The 18,130-nt window shown below is 38.1% G+C and overlaps 1 protein-coding gene across 1 annotated transcript; it reads right to left on the reverse strand.

The window, feature by feature from the left end:
* Nucleotides 1-10,109: 10,109 nt before the first annotated feature.
* Nucleotides 10,110-10,460, reverse strand: LOC143559314 (putative mitochondrial protein AtMg00820). The gene has a single exon (XM_077047929.1). The coding sequence runs from the start codon at nucleotides 10,458-10,460 to the stop codon at nucleotides 10,110-10,112; it is 351 nt and encodes a 116-aa protein (XP_076904044.1).
* Nucleotides 10,461-18,130: the final 7,670 nt, after the last annotated feature.

Genomic DNA, 18,130 nt, shown 5'->3' on the forward strand with positions numbered 1-18,130 from the left:
CAGCAATAATAACAGTTATTATACCAATTTCTTCGGTCGGGAGCAGCCAATAGTTCCAAACTTACCGTACATAACTCAACCAGTATACCTACCAGGTAGTCAAAAAATGCCAATAGAGATATCAGACGACACAGCAGAAAACATTCCTCAACAGCATGTCTGGAAAAGAACAAATTGATGAAAATGCAACTGTCCAAAACATTAAGGAAAAGACAGTTGAAGAGAATATAAGAGCGATACCTTCTGAGTACGTTTTTTGTAATCACGACTTAATAAAAGAAGCTGTTAATCCATTCGTGGAAATGATGAAAAATAACCCAAGCAAAAGTGCTTCTCGTTTTAAACGACCTAGTCAAAGTCGAAATGAAACTGTTCAATCTAAACGAGATACAAGAAAGGAATCCGAAAAGAAATAATATGAAAAGAGAGAATCTGAGAAAAAGAAATCTGAAAAAGAAAAAGAAGAAAGTAATCATAGCTCGACTGCTGAAAACGAGCTACAAGATAAAACAAAGAAATTAAAAATTCAAGAAGGTTGTGATTTCAAAATTTTCAAGGTTTATAGCCCCAAAGAGTTCCATGGGGATAAGGGAGCGATTGTAACTCTTCGATGGTTGGAGGAAATGGAATTAATTGTGATTATTAGCAAGTGTTCTGAAATGGAGAAAATTCAGTATACCTCCCAGATGTTTAAGGGAGAGGCTCTAGAATGGTGGAATACCCTTATTGAAGTTAAGGGTAGGGAGAGTTTGTATAATTTGGAATGGAAAGTATTTAAAGAGATGATTTTGAGAAGGTTTTGCCCGATCAACGAAATCTATCAAATTCAAACGAAGTTGTGGAATCATCGTGTGGTTGGAACAAATTTAAAAGAATATAATACTAAGTTTTTGGAATATTGTCGAATCGTTCAGCATCTAGTCACCCCTGAGTTCAACAAAGTGACTGGATATATTTACGGGTTACCAATCGAAATCCGTGATTTAGTTCATTCTCATATGCCTACAATAATCGAATCAGTCATGGAGTTGGCTGGATATCTCATGGATGGTATGATTCGTAATCGTGATGAAAGGAAAAAGGTTGAAGAGAAGCAGCCTGTTGGTGGAAAGACAAGGAAAGTTGAAAAGAAGAAAGAAGGGAAGTTTATGTATACACGTCCGATTTGCAAGTCATGTGGTAGGAGGCATTATGGGAAATGTTTACAACCAGCCAATCTTGTCACTTATAACTTTTGTAAGAAACCTGGTCATGTTGAAGCAGATTGTAAAAGGAAGACAGTGGTATGTTTCGATTGTGGAGGGAAAGGGAATTTTAGTACCGAGTGCCCGAAGAAGAGACCAGTAGTCACCACAGCTAGAGCTAGTGGAAGTGGTGTAAAAACCGAGGGCAGAAAGGGACACGCTCGAGTTTTCATGCTCGACACGCAGAAAGCAACAGATATACCGGACGCGATTACCGGTACGTTTCCTATTAATAATGTTTATGCAAGAATATTATTTGACTCAGGTGCTAACAAAAGTTTTATAGATTATAAATTCTGTAATCTATTAGATGCACCTTTAGTTAAATTAGATAGTCATTTTGAAGTAGAAACTGCCAATGGTGAATTGATTAGAGTAACTGAGGCATTAGGTAATGCGACAATTTCTTTAGCCAATCATGAAATACCTGTACGATTATTACCTATGACCTAAACCAGATTCAATGTAGTTTTAGGTATGGATTGATTATCAACAAACCAAGCCCGTATCTTATGTAATGATAAGGCAAGAGAAATTCGAACACCGAACAATAAAATAATGCGTATAATCGGCGATAAAGAAGCAGGAAAAGTTGGAATAATTTCAACGATTAAAGCAAGCCGTTGTTTAGGAAAGGGATGTCTTGCATTCATGGCTTTTGTAACCAAAACTCCCGAACCATAGAGGATGGAAGAAGTACCAATTGTCTCAGAATTCAAAGATGTTTTTCCTGATGAATTACCAGGAATCCCACCAGATCGAGCAGTAAAGTTTAAGATTGATTTAATGCCAGGAACCTCACCAATAGCCAAATCTCCTTATAGACTAGCACCCACCGAAATGAAGGACTTAAAGAAATAGTTGGATGAACTATTAGAAAAAGGATTTATAAGACCTAGTTCTTCACCGTGGGGAGCTCCGATTTTGTTTGTTAAAAAAAGGATGGTTCGATGAGGATGTGTATTGACTATCGGGAGCTGAACAAAGTCACAATTAAGAATAGATATCCGCTTCCAAGAATCGACGATCTGTTTGATCAACTTCAAGCTACAAGTTATTTTTCCAAAATTGATCTCAGATCAGGATATCATCAATTAATGGTCCAAGAAGAAGATATACCGAAAACAACATTTAGAACAAGGTACGGACATTATGAGTTCACCGTTATGCCTTTTAGACTCACTAATGCTCCGGCAGCATTCATTGACATGATGAACCGAATTTGCAAGCCATATCTTGATAAATTTGTTACTGTATTCATTGATGATATTCTTATATATTCCAAATTGGAAGAAAATCTTCGAGTTCATTTGAGAGTTATGTTGGAAACTTTGAGGAAAGAAAAGTTATATGCCAAATTCTCTAAGTGTGAATTTTGGTTACCGGAAGTTCAATTTCTTGGTCATATTGTAAATGCACAAGGAATTCAAGTTGACCCAGCTAAAATAGAAGCCATAACCAAATGGGAGAAACCAAAGACGCCAACTTAAGTAAGAAGTTTTCTAGGCTTAGCCGGATACTACAGAAGGTTTATTCAAAATTTTTCCAGAATAGCTATCCCGTTAACTTCACTTTCCCGAAAATATGTTAAATTTGAATGGGGACCAAAGCAAGAAGAAGCATTCAACACACTGAAAGAAAAACTAACGAATGCACCAATTTTGGCTTTACCAGAAGGTCAAGATAACTTTACCATATACTGTGATGCTTCGCACACGGGTATGGGATGTGTTTTGATGCAAGGAAAGAAAGTCATTGCATATGCTTCAAGGCAATTAAAAGTTCATGAAAAGAATTACACCACACATGACCTTGAATTAGGCGCTATAATCTTCGCGTTAAAGTTATGGCAACACTATTTGTATGGTGTTAAATTCACGATATATACTAATCATAAGAGTTTGAAGCATATTTTTTATCAAAAAGAACTGAACATGAGGCAAAGACGTTGGATGGAGACTTTAAATGACTATGATTGTGAGATTGTTTATCATGAAGGGAAAGCTAACGTTGTGGCAGATGCTTTAAGTAGGAAAGAACATGATAAATCTAAACGAGTTCGAGCCCTTCGACTAGAACTTAAAGTAGATTTGATCAATCAAATTAAAGAAGCTCAGAAGTTGGCACTAGAAGAAGAAAACATTAAAGATGAAAAAGAAAATGGGACGATTGATCAGTTGGTTAAGGGCGAAGATGATATACTCCGACTAGGAAAAAGGATATGGGTACCAATGATTGGAGAACTGACGACTAAAATTCTTGATGAAGCCCATAGGTCAAAATACATGATGCATCCGGGTAGTGACAAGATGTATCATAATTTAAAGAATGATTATTGGTGGATTGGCATGAAGAAAGACATTGCTATATATGTTGCTAAGTGTCTAACGTGTTCTAAAGTAAAAGCTGAACATCAAAAACCGTTAGGGTTATTGCAACAGCCTGAAATCCCGATATGGAAATGGGATATGATAACCATGGATTTTATTATGGAGTTACCAAAGACTTCTCGACAAAATGACGCAATCTGGGTTATCATAGATAGGCTAACTAAATCAGCTCATTTCATTCCAATGCAAGAAACGTTTAGTATGGATAAGTTAGCATGTCTGTATGTTGAAAATATTGTTTCTTTGCATGGTGTGCCATTGTCCATCATATCGGATAGAGATAGTCGTTTCACTTCAAAATTTTGGGCAAGTTTTCAAAAAGCTATGGGAACGCAGTTGAATTTAAGTACTACATATCACCCACAAACAGCTGGTCAAAGTGAACGAACTATCCAAACTTTGGAAGATATGCTTCGTGCATGTGTAATTGACTTAAGAGGAAGTAGGGATACTCATTTACCACTCATGGAATTTTCATACGAGTATCCAAACGGCACCATTCGAAGCCTTATATGGGTGAAAGTGCAGAACACTCGTATGTTGGTCAGAAACAGGAGATAATCAACTGTCAGGTCCAGAAATCGTTCAAAGAACCACTGATCAAGTAATACAAATTCGAGAACGATTGAAGGCGGCAAGAGATAGACAAAAGAGTTATGCTGATGTTCACCGCAAACCATTAGTATTTCAAGTAGGAGATAAAGTACTACTCAAAGTATCACCTTGGAAAAGTGTAGTAGGATTTGGAAAGAAAGGAAAATTGAGTCCGTGATTTGTAGGACCATTCAAAATACTTGAAAGAATAGGACCTGTTGCATATCGGTTAAAGTTACCGGATGAAATGAATGGCATTCATGATGTGTTTCTTGTGTCAAATTTACGCAAGTGTTTAGCTGATGAAACTATTGCAATGCCATTAAAAGATGTTGAGAGTTTGTGGAACAACCAATTCAAATTGAAGATAGTATGATTAAGTTTCGCAAACGAAAATGACTCAAGTTAGTAAAAGTCCGTTGGGATTCGAGACGTGGACCCGAGTATACATGGGAACTTGAGTCAGAAATGAAAAGAAAATACCCACATCTATTTCAATAAATCTCAAGGACGAGATTATTAAAAAAGTGGGGAGGATGTAACATCTCGGGAATACCCAATTTAATTTTGGGCCAAAACTGACAATTCTAAAACTTAAAGGGGTTAAAATGAAAATTTTGATTTTCCAGACCCATCGTGCTACGCGATGGGTATAGAAGTAATATCATCGCGCTACGCAATGCAGTTCCCTAGAGATATTAGAAAAGGGGGCGCCGCGCTACGCGATGGTCCCAGATCAGAAGGGCATCGCGCTACGCGATGACCCTATTAAGTAACCAGTGCCACGTGGCCAACAACGTGTCAACACGTGGCATCACCTCATCAATTGTGGCGTCGTGCTACGCGACTACCCAAGGAAAAGGGGCATCGCGCTACGCGAAGGTCCCCAAAACTCAAGTATAAAAGGGGAGCTACGGGTTCAGTCCAATACATCCCATTTTCACACTCATAAACACACACTTAGTATTGGGAAGCGTGCCAGCTTTGCCAGGAAGTTCCAAGGTCCATTTTCGTGAAGTTCGTGCAAGAAACGAGGCTCTGATGTTCCATTGATTAGGATAAGCGAGCTAGAAGCGAAGTTCTGTCAATCTAACAATCACTCTGCCTTAGTACTAGTATCTCGAGCATTCACTAAGGTAGGATCTAAGTTAAGCTATTTCAATCATATCATAGATAGCTTAGACTCAGTCAAGGCTATGGCCTTTAACCTTGAAATGATTTCCAAAAGCATTCACAAACAGTTTTCAATAAACGTTAACTTCAATAAGAAGTAATGTTATACAAAACTATATTTTGACGAGCATGTAGTAACTAGAAGGGGGATATCATTAGTAGACACTTCTTGCCTAAGGAAAGTAATTTGTACACATCCCAATCAACCGTGGGACCCGTTTACTTACCTGGAGAAGTTTAACAATGTGATAGACTCTATTAGGCCAAAGCATGCTATATCAAACGTCACACAAAATACAATCATGATTTTTAAACATTCACAAACCTAAACAAGGTTAAACTAGACTTTTGGTCTGCAGTCTAAACAAAACAAACCAACAAGTTGATTATTCAAACCTATTTGTTATAGGTTGACAATCATTTACAATCAAATCACACTGACCGTACAGGTGAATACGTTAAACCTTTACAAACAGTTAAACATGTTTATACTCTGTAAGATAGACGGGTTGTTTATCTTATAGAGTCAGTCGAACACTTACATGAGATTACGTGATCTCTAAAACATTGTAATACAAAGTAGAGAATAAAAGCAACTCAGACCAAATACACATGTGTCTGGACCCAAACATAATCGTTAAGCCTAAGAAGTCAAACTCTATGTGGCTGCGGGCTAATGATCATATATAGTTTCTCCGGTATGGGCAACGTGGCTTTGAAACTGCGTGTGTGTAGGGAAGTGTTACAAATTCCAGGTATAGCAATATACCTGCTTAGCTTGTCAAGAAAACTATATTTGTATTATGATTGTTATTTAAATACTTTTAGAGTTATAACGATTCACCAGCACATCGCTGACATATTTTTATCCCACTTGCAGGTAATTAAGTTTGATGGTTACTAGATACAAGGATTAGAGTCATCCTGGAGATAGAAGTTCGCATACTTGATGGCTCTGTTTTTGGATAAAACAATATTTTGTAAAACTGAACTTGGGTATTTAAATTCCCAAGTAAATTTTCAATGTAAATTAATATTATATTATTAAACCTTTAAGACTTCCGCTAAAATTAAACCATAACTCTGATATATTTACAAACCAGGTACCAACTATTGGTCACAGTCCTAGGCCATAAGTTGGGGTGTGACACTTCTAAATAGACACTTGGAAGGTGAGTGTCTTATTTAGTGCCTTTATTCCGGTAATGCTAATGATGGCTCATAATCCGGCACAGGTCATGCTACTTCCCAATAGAAGTAGATATTCATGACATTTGTTTATGACAACAGTAAAAAAAAATTAGGTTTGATTGACTCAGAAACGTCAAATACGATATGTTTTCAGTAAAACCAACGGATCCTCGGTCACGGTTTGACCGAGAATGCTTCGAGATATCGATAAGCCAAGGATCTCTCTGGTTAATCAAGAGAATTCGGTCATTCCACACAAAAAACCTTTGAACACAACCCATCGTTATCACCATTTCACCAATCACCGTTGATGACTAAACCTGCAACTGGAAACAAAACTCATAGAACGATCAGAAACTTCAAGAAGAAACCAAATAAACTCGCTAAAATCATGAACCGATTATGTCAAACCATTTCCACCTTAAAACCTTCATATCAATGGATCAAAGATAGATTTCGGTTAGTATTTCTTACCTCTTGAAGAAATCCACTTGAAGATTTGATAAAAACAAGATGAGATTGACAAATGAGAGCAGGTGAGAGATTTGATGTTTACAAGTATCAAGAATGAACAATGATGACCAAAGAATGCCTTTTAAACTTCCGGATTCATCTAACAGGGCCGAGGTCCTCTATAGGCCGAGAACACTATTTTTAGGCCAAGAAGAAACACTTTAGGCCTAATTTTACCAGGCCAAGAACAAAAACACCCGTTAGGCCAAGCAGACTAGCCCACAAATCAAGATAGGCAGTTGTCAAAGTTTTTAAAAATAATCCCAAGTCATGAAAAATTGATTTCTTAAAGACATCTGTTTCGACACGAGTACACATGAGGTAAAAACAAAAATAAAAATAACATCGAAAAATAAAAATGAAAAATAAGTTAAGCCAACGAAACAGTTTACCTATCTAGCCTTCAGCAGATTTACCAAAGATTTTGGGATCAAATTTCAGCAGTTTAAAACAACCAGCCTTTCTCAAGAAAAGATCCGAACATGAAATCATACTGATTAAGATATTTTCACAATGATCCATTTTCAGCATTATTGTAACATAGTGAAAAGGTTGATGGCAGGTAACTATCATGATTTTCATTGCGCCAGTGATACGATTAGATTCAATTAGGCATAAATCTTACATGTACATCACTTATGGACTTATGAAACCCCTTATCTCTTCTCAAGGCTTATTTGGCTTTCCCCAGATCACCCCAATTTGACTCCAACCCCCTAGTACTTGATCAAAGAATTTTTTTTTAATACAATATAAATTTTAAGCTTTAAGGTTGAACGTTGGACTTACATGGCGTCTAGACTTACAAGCCTTACATTCATGGTGTTTAGGACTTACTTGTATGCCCCACCCATATAGTTCCCTGGTGCCCCTTTAAGCTTATATAAAAATTTGAATACTCATAATTAATAAAAACCCTATATATATATATATATATATATATATATATATATATATATATATATATATATATATATATATATATATATGTACATATATATATGTACATATATATATACTTTTGGCGATCAAGACACTAACGGGCTCGTGTATGACTCGGTAATTACTTTTCTGCCTATCATTCGGAGAGATGTGTCTAGGGACATGCAGACGTCTTCAAAATGACTCTCCACGATAAGTTTAGCAGATTTAGTTTATATCACTTCAACTTTTACTTATCATGGAAAACTACCATACACGTCAATGACTGTTCAAAGCCTTTTTAGCCTAATCATTTCACATGTTAGACATACATAATCAATTTATCTATCATTTCTCAAAGGTTGGATCAATTTTAATTTGAAAATATTTTAAGCTTCTAATAAGATTTAGCTGAATAATAATCTCACTTCCCAGATGATAACTTCGAAGATAATTTTAGATTCAATAACCCAGTCACTTTAAGTTTTCAGGTAAATGGCTATCCTATATCTCTACAGTAGACAATAGGACCAAACATATATTGATATATGTCCTTCAAGCTTAGGTAACCGACATACTTTTCAGTGAAAGAACTTAAAATCAAATAGTTAAACCAAAAACATTATATATTTTTATATTCAGTAGCCCCAGCCACTTTCAATCCTTAGGTTAATGGCTATCCCGTACGTCAAATATTGACAACGGGACGAAACATACGGATATGTCCCTTGAACTTGAGTAACCGGCATAACTTTAAGCGACAGAACAAAACACAATTTTTTTATTAATTAATTTTAATTTTTTTTTATAAGAACGCACGCACACTCTTTTTGTCTTTTTCTTTTTCTCCGCCTAAATTTGTACATCAATTAAGATAAAATCAAAAAATATTTATGTACAAAATTTAACCTCAAAAGTACCCAGTCTTCAAAACGTAACATCTTAAGAAACCCTACAAGCACAATGAATCTGACTGTTCCGACCGGTTTCGTAAATAGGTCCGCCACATTATTATTATCAGTGTGGACCTGTTCAAGATGAATTAACTTCCGGTCGTAACAGTCACGAATAAAATGAATTTTGATATCGATGTGCATGGTTTAAGAATGCTGAACCGTGTTTTAACAATAGCAATTACAGTATCATTATCACAGAAAATAGGAGTATCAAGAAATTCCAAACCGTAGTCCAGCAATTGATGTTGCATCCATATGACCTGAGAGCAAAAGGCAGAGGCAGCAACATATTTAGCCTCAGCAGTGCTTGTGGACACCGTTTGTTGTTTCTTGCATTGCCACGAAATGAGCCGATCCTCGAAAAATTAACATCGAGCTGACGTCGATTTCCTATCAATATTATCACCTCCATAATTGCTATCAACAAAAGCATACAGATCAAATTCTGAATTCTTGGGATACCAAAGACTAAGCTTCGGTTGCCCTTTCAGATATCTAAAAATTTGTTTAGCAGCAATTAAATGAGAGAGTTTAGGATTAGCCTGGAAATGGGCACACTGACAGACTGCGAACATGATGTCAGGGCGACTGGCAGTAAGATACATTAGGGACCCGATCATCGACCAATAGTACGTTTGATCTACGGGTTTCCCATCAGGATTTGACGAAAGAAGAGGTCTTTCAGCCATAGGAGTCGCCGCATTTTTGGAGTCCTGAAACTCAAACTTTGCCAACATGTCCTCGCCGTATTTTCCCTGATGAAGCATAATTCCTGGCGAGCTTTGACGAACTTGCAGACCCAGAAACATTGTCATCTCCCCCAACGAGCTCATTTCAAACCTTTTCTTCATCACCTCCTCAAACTCAGAACAAAGAGCAAAGCTGGTAGAACCAAAGATGATGCCATCCACATAAATCTGAACCAAAATCAGATCCTTTCCAACAGTCTTTATGAACAGTGTCTGATCAATGGTTCCACGCTTATACCTGTGTTCCAAGAAATGAGCTGTCAATGTCGCATACCATGCTCGAGGAGCCTGATGAAGGCCGTAAAGAGCCTTGTCCAACTTGTAGACATGCGACGGATGCTTGGAATCCACAAAACCCGGTGGCCGATCCACATAAATTTATTCCTTCACTTCACCATATAGAATTGTTGTCTTGACATCCACCTGATAGACTATGAAACCCATGAATGATGCATAAGCCAAAAAGATCCAAATGGCCTCAAGACGAGCCACTGGAGCATACACCTCAGTATAGTCCAATCCTTCAACCAGAAGGAAACCACGAACCACCAGCCTTACCTTGTTTCGAACAATGACCCCAGTGTCATCCTGCTTGTTGCGAAAAGCCCATCTCGTATCTAGCGACTTCTTCCTAGCGGGTAGTTCGACCAACCTCCAAACCTTGAATTTTTCAAACTGATTTAGTTCTTCATTCATGGCGTCAACCCAGCTTGGTTCTTGCAGAGCCATGTCAACCGTCTTGGGCTCAATTTATGAAATGAAGCAAGAATACAAACAGTTGTTGATTATTCCAGTCTGACTTCTGGTTGAGACGCCGGCTTCAAGGGGACGAATAATACTGTCAATTGGGTGATCCCGTTAAATTCTTGATGGAATAGAGTCATCAGGAACGGAGCAGTTTGCAGGTAGATTGGGTGGATCTTCGAGAACTTCCGAAAGAGGGTTCCTCCATCCCGATGCTGTTGTACTATGTGAATACGAGGTACTGGAAACATACTCTTTTGGAATGGCATCAGGGAATATAGTGCTACCGAAAATCTGATGAATGACACTCTCCCCCTCAACTGGTGAAATCTCTACTGTAGAGGGTTCTTGTGGGGATACAGTCTCGGTGACAGTCTCTTCCAGATTCTTTGATGACTGCTGAGTGGTGTTTGAAGGTTCAGATGGGTCCACACTCAGCATGGGAAACTCTTGAATATTAACAGAGATATCTTCTTCATCATCAACAGCATTAGAAATTCCTCCTCCTGAGTTATCTGACTCAACCACAAGAAACAAATTGAATGATTTGAACAGCTTATCATAGTCAAATAACCAGTCAGGCCCCACACGAGCATCTGTCTCATTTTCTTCCAACCAGCGCACATCATATGATTCGACGATCCGTTTCGATGCCTTGTTGTAGACTCTGTAGGCAGTTCGACCAGCATAACCAACAAAATAACAATCATCTGCCTTGGCTTCAAACTTCGGGGTCAACTCAAGATGCAATAAGGTGCACGGACAACCAAAGGCTCAAAAATCTACGACTGTGGGCTTGTGACAGCACACGAATTCATAGGGAGTTTTCATCTGAGATTTGTTTATCAACACCCGATTTTGAACGTAACATGAAGTGTTGATCGCTTCAGCCCAGAAAAATAGCGGTAACTTTGAATCACATAACATCATTCTTGCAGCTTCGATAAAAGTATGGTTTCGTCTTTCTGCAACACCATTTTGCTGCGGGGTACGATCTGAGCTATGCTGACGAAGTATTCCCCTTTCGGCACAAAAATGATTCAGTGTAGATTTCTTGAATTCCGTGCTATTGTCATAACGAATTCCCTTGAGCTTCAAGTTCAACTGATTTTCCATAAGCACTAGGAAGTTCTTGATCAATTCAGTCCTTTCACCTTTATTCAACAAGAAAAATACCTATGTGAAACGATAGCAGTCGTCGGTGATGACCGGACAATGATTACTACGAGATAGACTCAAGACATGAACTGGACCGAACAAGTCCATGTGAAGCAACTGAAAGACACAGGATATGGTATTCATCAGCATTGGCTTGTGTGCTATTCGATGATGCTTTCCTAACGCACAAGCCACGCACTTCTCGATAGTCACGAATTCGTTAACTGGCAAGCCACGTACAATACTGTTCTTCGCAAGACGATTCAGGGCTTTGATATTGGCATGACCAAGATAACAATGCCAAAGCATGGCATTATGTTCCGACACTTTAGAAAACAAGCATGTAATTTCGTCAGGAACGTTCTTGTCATGTCAATCAGGTAGGCATTATCTTTTCTCTGAGATCTGACCAGGATCCACTCCTCTGGTATGATGATGTCAGGTTTTAGAATCAAACATTCATTGTTGGTAAAATGAGTAGAAAAACCCTTATCACAAATCTGTGACATGCTGAGTAGACTGTGCTTTAATTCCGGAACATAGTTAACATTTTCGAACTTTAGAACCCCATTACTCATGGTCCCCTTTTGTGTAATCTTCCCTTTCTCTCCTCCTGCAAAGGAAACATATCCACCGTTAAATATTTGAATATCACTTAGTTGAGATATGTCCCCCGTCATGTGCCTGGAACAGCCACTATCAACAAACCATGGTCTAATCATTTTCCCCCGTAGCTGTTCCTGCACAATATGCGAGATTAGTTAGTTTTGGGTACCCAATCCTAGTTCTGGGTAAGCCTGACTTGGTTAACCGTGTTACGGGTTGCCATGACATATCCTTGTCATTATCAAAAGTCGAATCTGAAGACATTGAGGACTTTGTTACTGGAGACTTGGGCAACCACTTGTATTTTGGTTTTAAAATTTTGTGATATACACAAGTGGCTGACTTAGTATCCGGTTTGCGAATAGAATACTCGATCGCCTTTGACCCTTTGAACGTTTTCGGTTTTGAGGCCCATTTCGGTCTTGAAACCAAAATCGAGTTTCCATTTCCCCTTTGATTCACAATGGGCTTGGTCTGATGAGAACTTGACTTGTCAGCCTTGTCTCTTCTCCAATTGCAGTCAGAGAGCCTTGCTTCATAATGCCATGGAATGAAAGTTTTTGTAGGCATTCTGAGGCATGGTCCATAGATGGTGTCTATAGTAAGGAATATACGGGAGACGAGAGCAATTTCTAGCAATGTGACCGGGAATGCCATAGTTGAAACAAGTTTGCCTTTTAATGTGAGAATTGTTGTGGCCGATTCCCGGTCTTGCTCTGTTGTGTGAGCTTGGTTTTTCATCTTTGGACTTAGCATTGGAGCTTCCACATTTATTATCACAAAAACTCTTTTCTCTTACAAACTTAGGTGATAAATATTTATTTTGAATTTTAAGATCATCAGATTTATTAATAGACAGATCACTGCCTTTTGAAGTTTTAGGAAAAGTATTCAAACAATTGTCTTTGCTGTTAAAACCTGAGCCCACACACACATCAGTAATATCATTGTTCAAGACAGACAAAATAGGTGAATTAAAAGAAACAGTAGAATTAGTGGGTGAGTCCTCATCCTCATCGGTCCAATCCTCAACTATTACTTCATCAGCACATGAAGTAAACACATTAGAATCGTTCGCCCCGGAGGTTGATTCAGATGTGGAGTCTGAACCAGCCGTACTCTTTTTGGTTGCAGGTAACTTACCATATTGCAAACACTTTTCCTGTTCTTCTTCTTCCTTAGTGAAAGGAAGACTAGTATAATTATCGTTATATGGGGGAGGAACCGTGTTATATCCAATACCCACACCCTTATTTTCTTTCCATTTTAATTGATTTTCTATCATTGATTCAACGACAGCGCTAGAGGCATCAAACTTTTTAAAATTAAATTCAGCATTCTCGAATTTATTTGTTAGTTTTGTTATTTCCAGCTTCGATGCATCTAACTCAGCGTTTAGTTCAACAATTTTCTTTTTAGCATCTAGATGGTGACAGCACTTTATACTAAAATCCGACTGCAGTTTAGAAAAATCTTGTTTTTATGCCTCTATTTTGTCTTTTAAGGCCTGTTCAAGTTTCTTAAGTGTGGATTTTTCATATTTAACACCCTCCATTTCCCTAATTAAGTTGCTATTGTGAATTTTATATAAACCCACTTTATCAATGCATGACTGAGAACATAAGACAGGACTTACCTTAGACGGTTTGGTGGAGGTGAAAACCATGAAAGCATGCTGAAGATCCCTGACCTGCTCCTCAGCTTCACTCCCCTTTCCTTCGACATCCACTTCAGCAAAATTTGCAACTTGACCACTCAAATTCAGTGCTGCCATCTGATCCTCCCAAGAGAAGTTCTAAACCACCAGACCTCTCTCACCCGCACTTGAACTAACCACAATCTCTTCTCTTCCACCAGTTACCGGAACCATTGCCCTCTCTCTATTTCCTTCCTTAGCCGGATTAGTACACTCACGAGCAAAATGACCCGGCTCATGACAGTTGTAGCACCTCAAAGAACTTTTGTTGAATCCCACTTTCTGATTTGCACGCACATTCTAGTTGTTCCTGCCTGTCCTCTTAGTGAGCTTCTTGGCTCTAAAAACAACCATGGCGATTTGCCAAGAAATATCCATCTCCTCCACATCATCAGGATGTTTCTGATCCAACTCAGGAGCCAGAACAAGTTGTACCAGGTCTCCAGCAAGAAAAGCATTTTATAACAGTTCATAAAACCTGCCATTAAAGCTATGTTCTCTTGAGTCTCTTTGGAAATAATAGGAGTTTGAATAGGAGACTGGGCTGGGGGTGGCCATAGAAGCTTGCGATTTTGGTGCAGGAGTTGGTTACGGAAATAAAACAGGAGCAGCTAGTGTAGGTTGTGGAATGGGTTGACTTTGAGATGACTTGAACATGGAGAAGGTCTTATGAGACTGCTGCGGTTGAGCTGGCTGACTTTTGAACAATGAGAAATTGTCTTGTGAAACTAGAGCAGTGTTAGTCATAACGCCATAACCAGCAGTATTGTAGGTACTTGCATGCTTGATAGCACGCTGCTTGTCGTTTATGTCACAAGCCTTGATAATCTCCATCACCTCAGAGTTAGTCTAGCTAGATCCTTGGTCTTCTTAATAACAGCCATACTTAAATCCCAGCTCTGTGATAGTGAGTTGACTAGCTTGTTGTTAATCTCAGCAGACGTAAGACTTATGTTAGCCGATATCATCTCAGTAACCAACGAGATAAACCGGTGTAGCTGTTTCACAAGAGATTCTCCCAAAACATAGCTAAACACGTTGAATTGCTGTCGTAGGAGATCCTACCTACTTCTTCTCATGTCTTGATTTCCCTCAAACACTTCAATAAAAGCCTCCCAAAGAGCTTTAGCTGAATCCAACTCTCTAAGCCCCAAGGCAATCTCAGGCGACAGTGCCATGGTCAGAGTAGCCAGAAGCTTCTCATCCTGCTCAACCTTATCAAAATCAGCATCTGTATACAACTCAATTGGCTTCGTATCCACTTCATCAGAACCCTCTCTTTGATACGTGATAACTTGAGGACTTCGAACCATGCTCCTCCACATTTTTACATCCTTTGCCTTCACATATTTTTCAAACCTGAACTTCCACTCAGCAAACCCTTCTGATGATAGTATTCGTGGTACACGATTGGTAGTTCCCATGATAGAATCAAGTTCTTGATGAAAAGTGACATTAGAAGACGCACTAACATCTGATTGATCCATAACAGCCTTAACCGAGAACTTGATAGAGAAACCAAAAACAACAAATTTCTTCCAAAAACACAGAATGTAGACTGAGAACTGTCAACAATATTCGAAGACACACAAAGTTGCCCGAGAACGACGAAATTAACCCGAGAACTTGAAAATCCTCCCGAAAACCTTGAATGTTAACCGTGGACCTTGAGATCTTCCTGAGAGCCTTGAAATCAACCCGAGAACTGAAACAGATTTATCGAGAACTAGAAATAGTTCAAGATATGGTAATCTTTGAATATTTAACTAAATCCCGAAAACGATGGGATTCAAATTAAACACGAGATTTACCAAAATCTATTCCAAACCAAACTTTCACCAGCCGAAGAACACAGAGAACAGTTCTTCAATTTCCAGAAATCTTCAACTAAAGATACCCCGTAAATCGATGATAGAATCCTTGATATCACCAATAACTGAGCCTAGAATAGGTCTATAGGCTCTGATACCAATTGTAAGTCCCGAGAATAGGATCTTTCAATGTGATATCAAGACACTCAGTGATTAGGCGGAAACTAATCACCAAGCCGATTCTATGTAACAAACAAGAACATACGTAAAACAATGAACAAGCTTCAAAACACACGTATATTATACGTCGGTGCTTAATCCCTTAACAACTTACATGGGTGAATAATACTTGAACGAACAACCCTAACGTCGTTAACATACATCAGTATATACTCTACCAACTAGGCCCAAACCAAGCTAAAGCCCACCGAGATCAAATGATCTCGGTTTACATACAAAAACTCAACTAAGCCCAAACCTAAATCCAACACTACAAAGAATAAACCACAAAATACGACCCAACAGTTGGTAAAACCCAATCATTAAAATCCAAAAAAAAAATAGATTCGTCAAATTAACATGTAAAAAATTATTATATTTAAAACGACGTTTATTCGGTTTGTAAAACCCAAGCGTTGCAGTCCCCAGTGTTGTGTCGGTTAGTCGGTAAAACCCAGATGGTTCCATGCGTTGAGGTGGTAAATCGACGCGAATTTGGTCGGTTTTGGATGCGTTTGTTGCGGTACCAGAACTTAAAGAATCAATAAAGCCCTAGCGTTAGTAGAAACTGAGGGTTGTCAGTCTTGAGCATTGCGGCGGTGAATTGGCAAAACTTGGGCGTTGGTGAAAACCGAGATTTGTCGGTCATGGATATTATGGCGGTAAGTCGATGCGAATTCGGTCGATTTCTGTTTGTTCGTTACGATATCGGACTAAAACAATAAAAAAAGGTAGGTGTAGCACAACACCCTATTTTGGATACGTCTCCTACGGTACCAGAACTAAAAAAATCAATAAAAACCCAGCGTTGGTATAACCGAGTGTTGTCAGTCCCGAGCATTGCGGTGCATCTATAAAACTTGGGCATTGGTAAAACCCGAGCGTTTTTGGTCCTGGATATTATGGCAGTAAGTCAACGCGAATTCGGTCGATTTCAGTTATTTCGTTACGATATCAAACTAAAAAAAAATTGGTGTGACCAACGATGTGGTGCCACTTGGACCAATAGATGGCCAAGTGGCACCAAAGTTAACAATTATTCTATAGTAGTAATATGAAGAGATTCACATGCAAAGTCCACCTAAAATGTTGGAGAATTTAAGCCTCTGAGATGAAAGCTAATCCCCTAAATATCCATAACCTCAATCCAATGCTTTCACGAAATTCAATCATTGACCATGTCCTAGAGAAGTGCAACTCTAGTAAATCATGCATAATCCACTTATCCCAAGTTAATTCGGGTCTACGTTTACTCCTTCTTCCTTCTACATTGAGGGTTTTCACTACTCTAACTGGCGTTGACTTAGTATAAAAATACACACTTCTGGAGGAATCACTTAAATACCAAATTTTCATCCTCCGTCGCTCTCTCATATGCTATGTAAAATTGTAATTATTTATGCTAGTAGTTTCTTTGTTTTGCTTTCTTTATCAATAACACTATATGCATACCCAAGGGCGGATTATGTACGGGTTTTTTGAGTTTACGGGAAGCCGTTGATTATCAAATTATATGTTAAACGATATATAAATATTTTTAGTAAACCCATAAGATTTTTAGATATGAACCGATAACACACACTTTAAGATGGTGTAGTGGTAAACTCATTCTCTAAAATCCTTCTAATCAGACCCATTTTGATTACCTTTTCTTTTCTTTTTGGAAACCATCACTTAGTTTGGGTTTTACTTATCCATAAAGATAAAGAAAGCTTTCTTGTAGAGGTATCAAGTTTAAGTCTTTCTAAGACTCATTTTGATTATTTTTTTTCTTTTTGGTATTACGTAGTTTGGGTTTTACTTGAAAGGTTTTAAGTTTAAGTCTTTCTATAAACCTTTTTTTTGGTAAACCATCATTATGTTATTAGTTGGGGTTTTTAATAGCTAAAAAAAACCGTTTTCGCTTCCGATTACTTTCAGACTTGTTCACATAACGCATCCACAACTCATTGATTGTAGGTTTTTTTTTAATGACCTCACATGATTTTTAGATCAACTTATTGTTTATTATGGTACCATATTATATAATATTCTCCGACAAGGCGCAACCAGCCTAGAAAATTTAACGTTTGATTGTTTGAAATCCAAACACCTAAAAAATAAACTCATAGAAAAAACAATCCTGAATCCGTTATTAAGCATACCCTAAAACACCAAAAAGTCAT

Source organism: Bidens hawaiensis, unplaced genomic scaffold (assembly GCF_021521415.1).
Source record: "Bidens hawaiensis isolate Kalapana, Puna unplaced genomic scaffold, B.hawaiensis_p1.1 tig00019805_1, whole genome shotgun sequence".
In the NCBI taxonomy this organism is placed as follows: Eukaryota; Viridiplantae; Streptophyta; class Magnoliopsida; order Asterales; family Asteraceae; genus Bidens; species Bidens hawaiensis.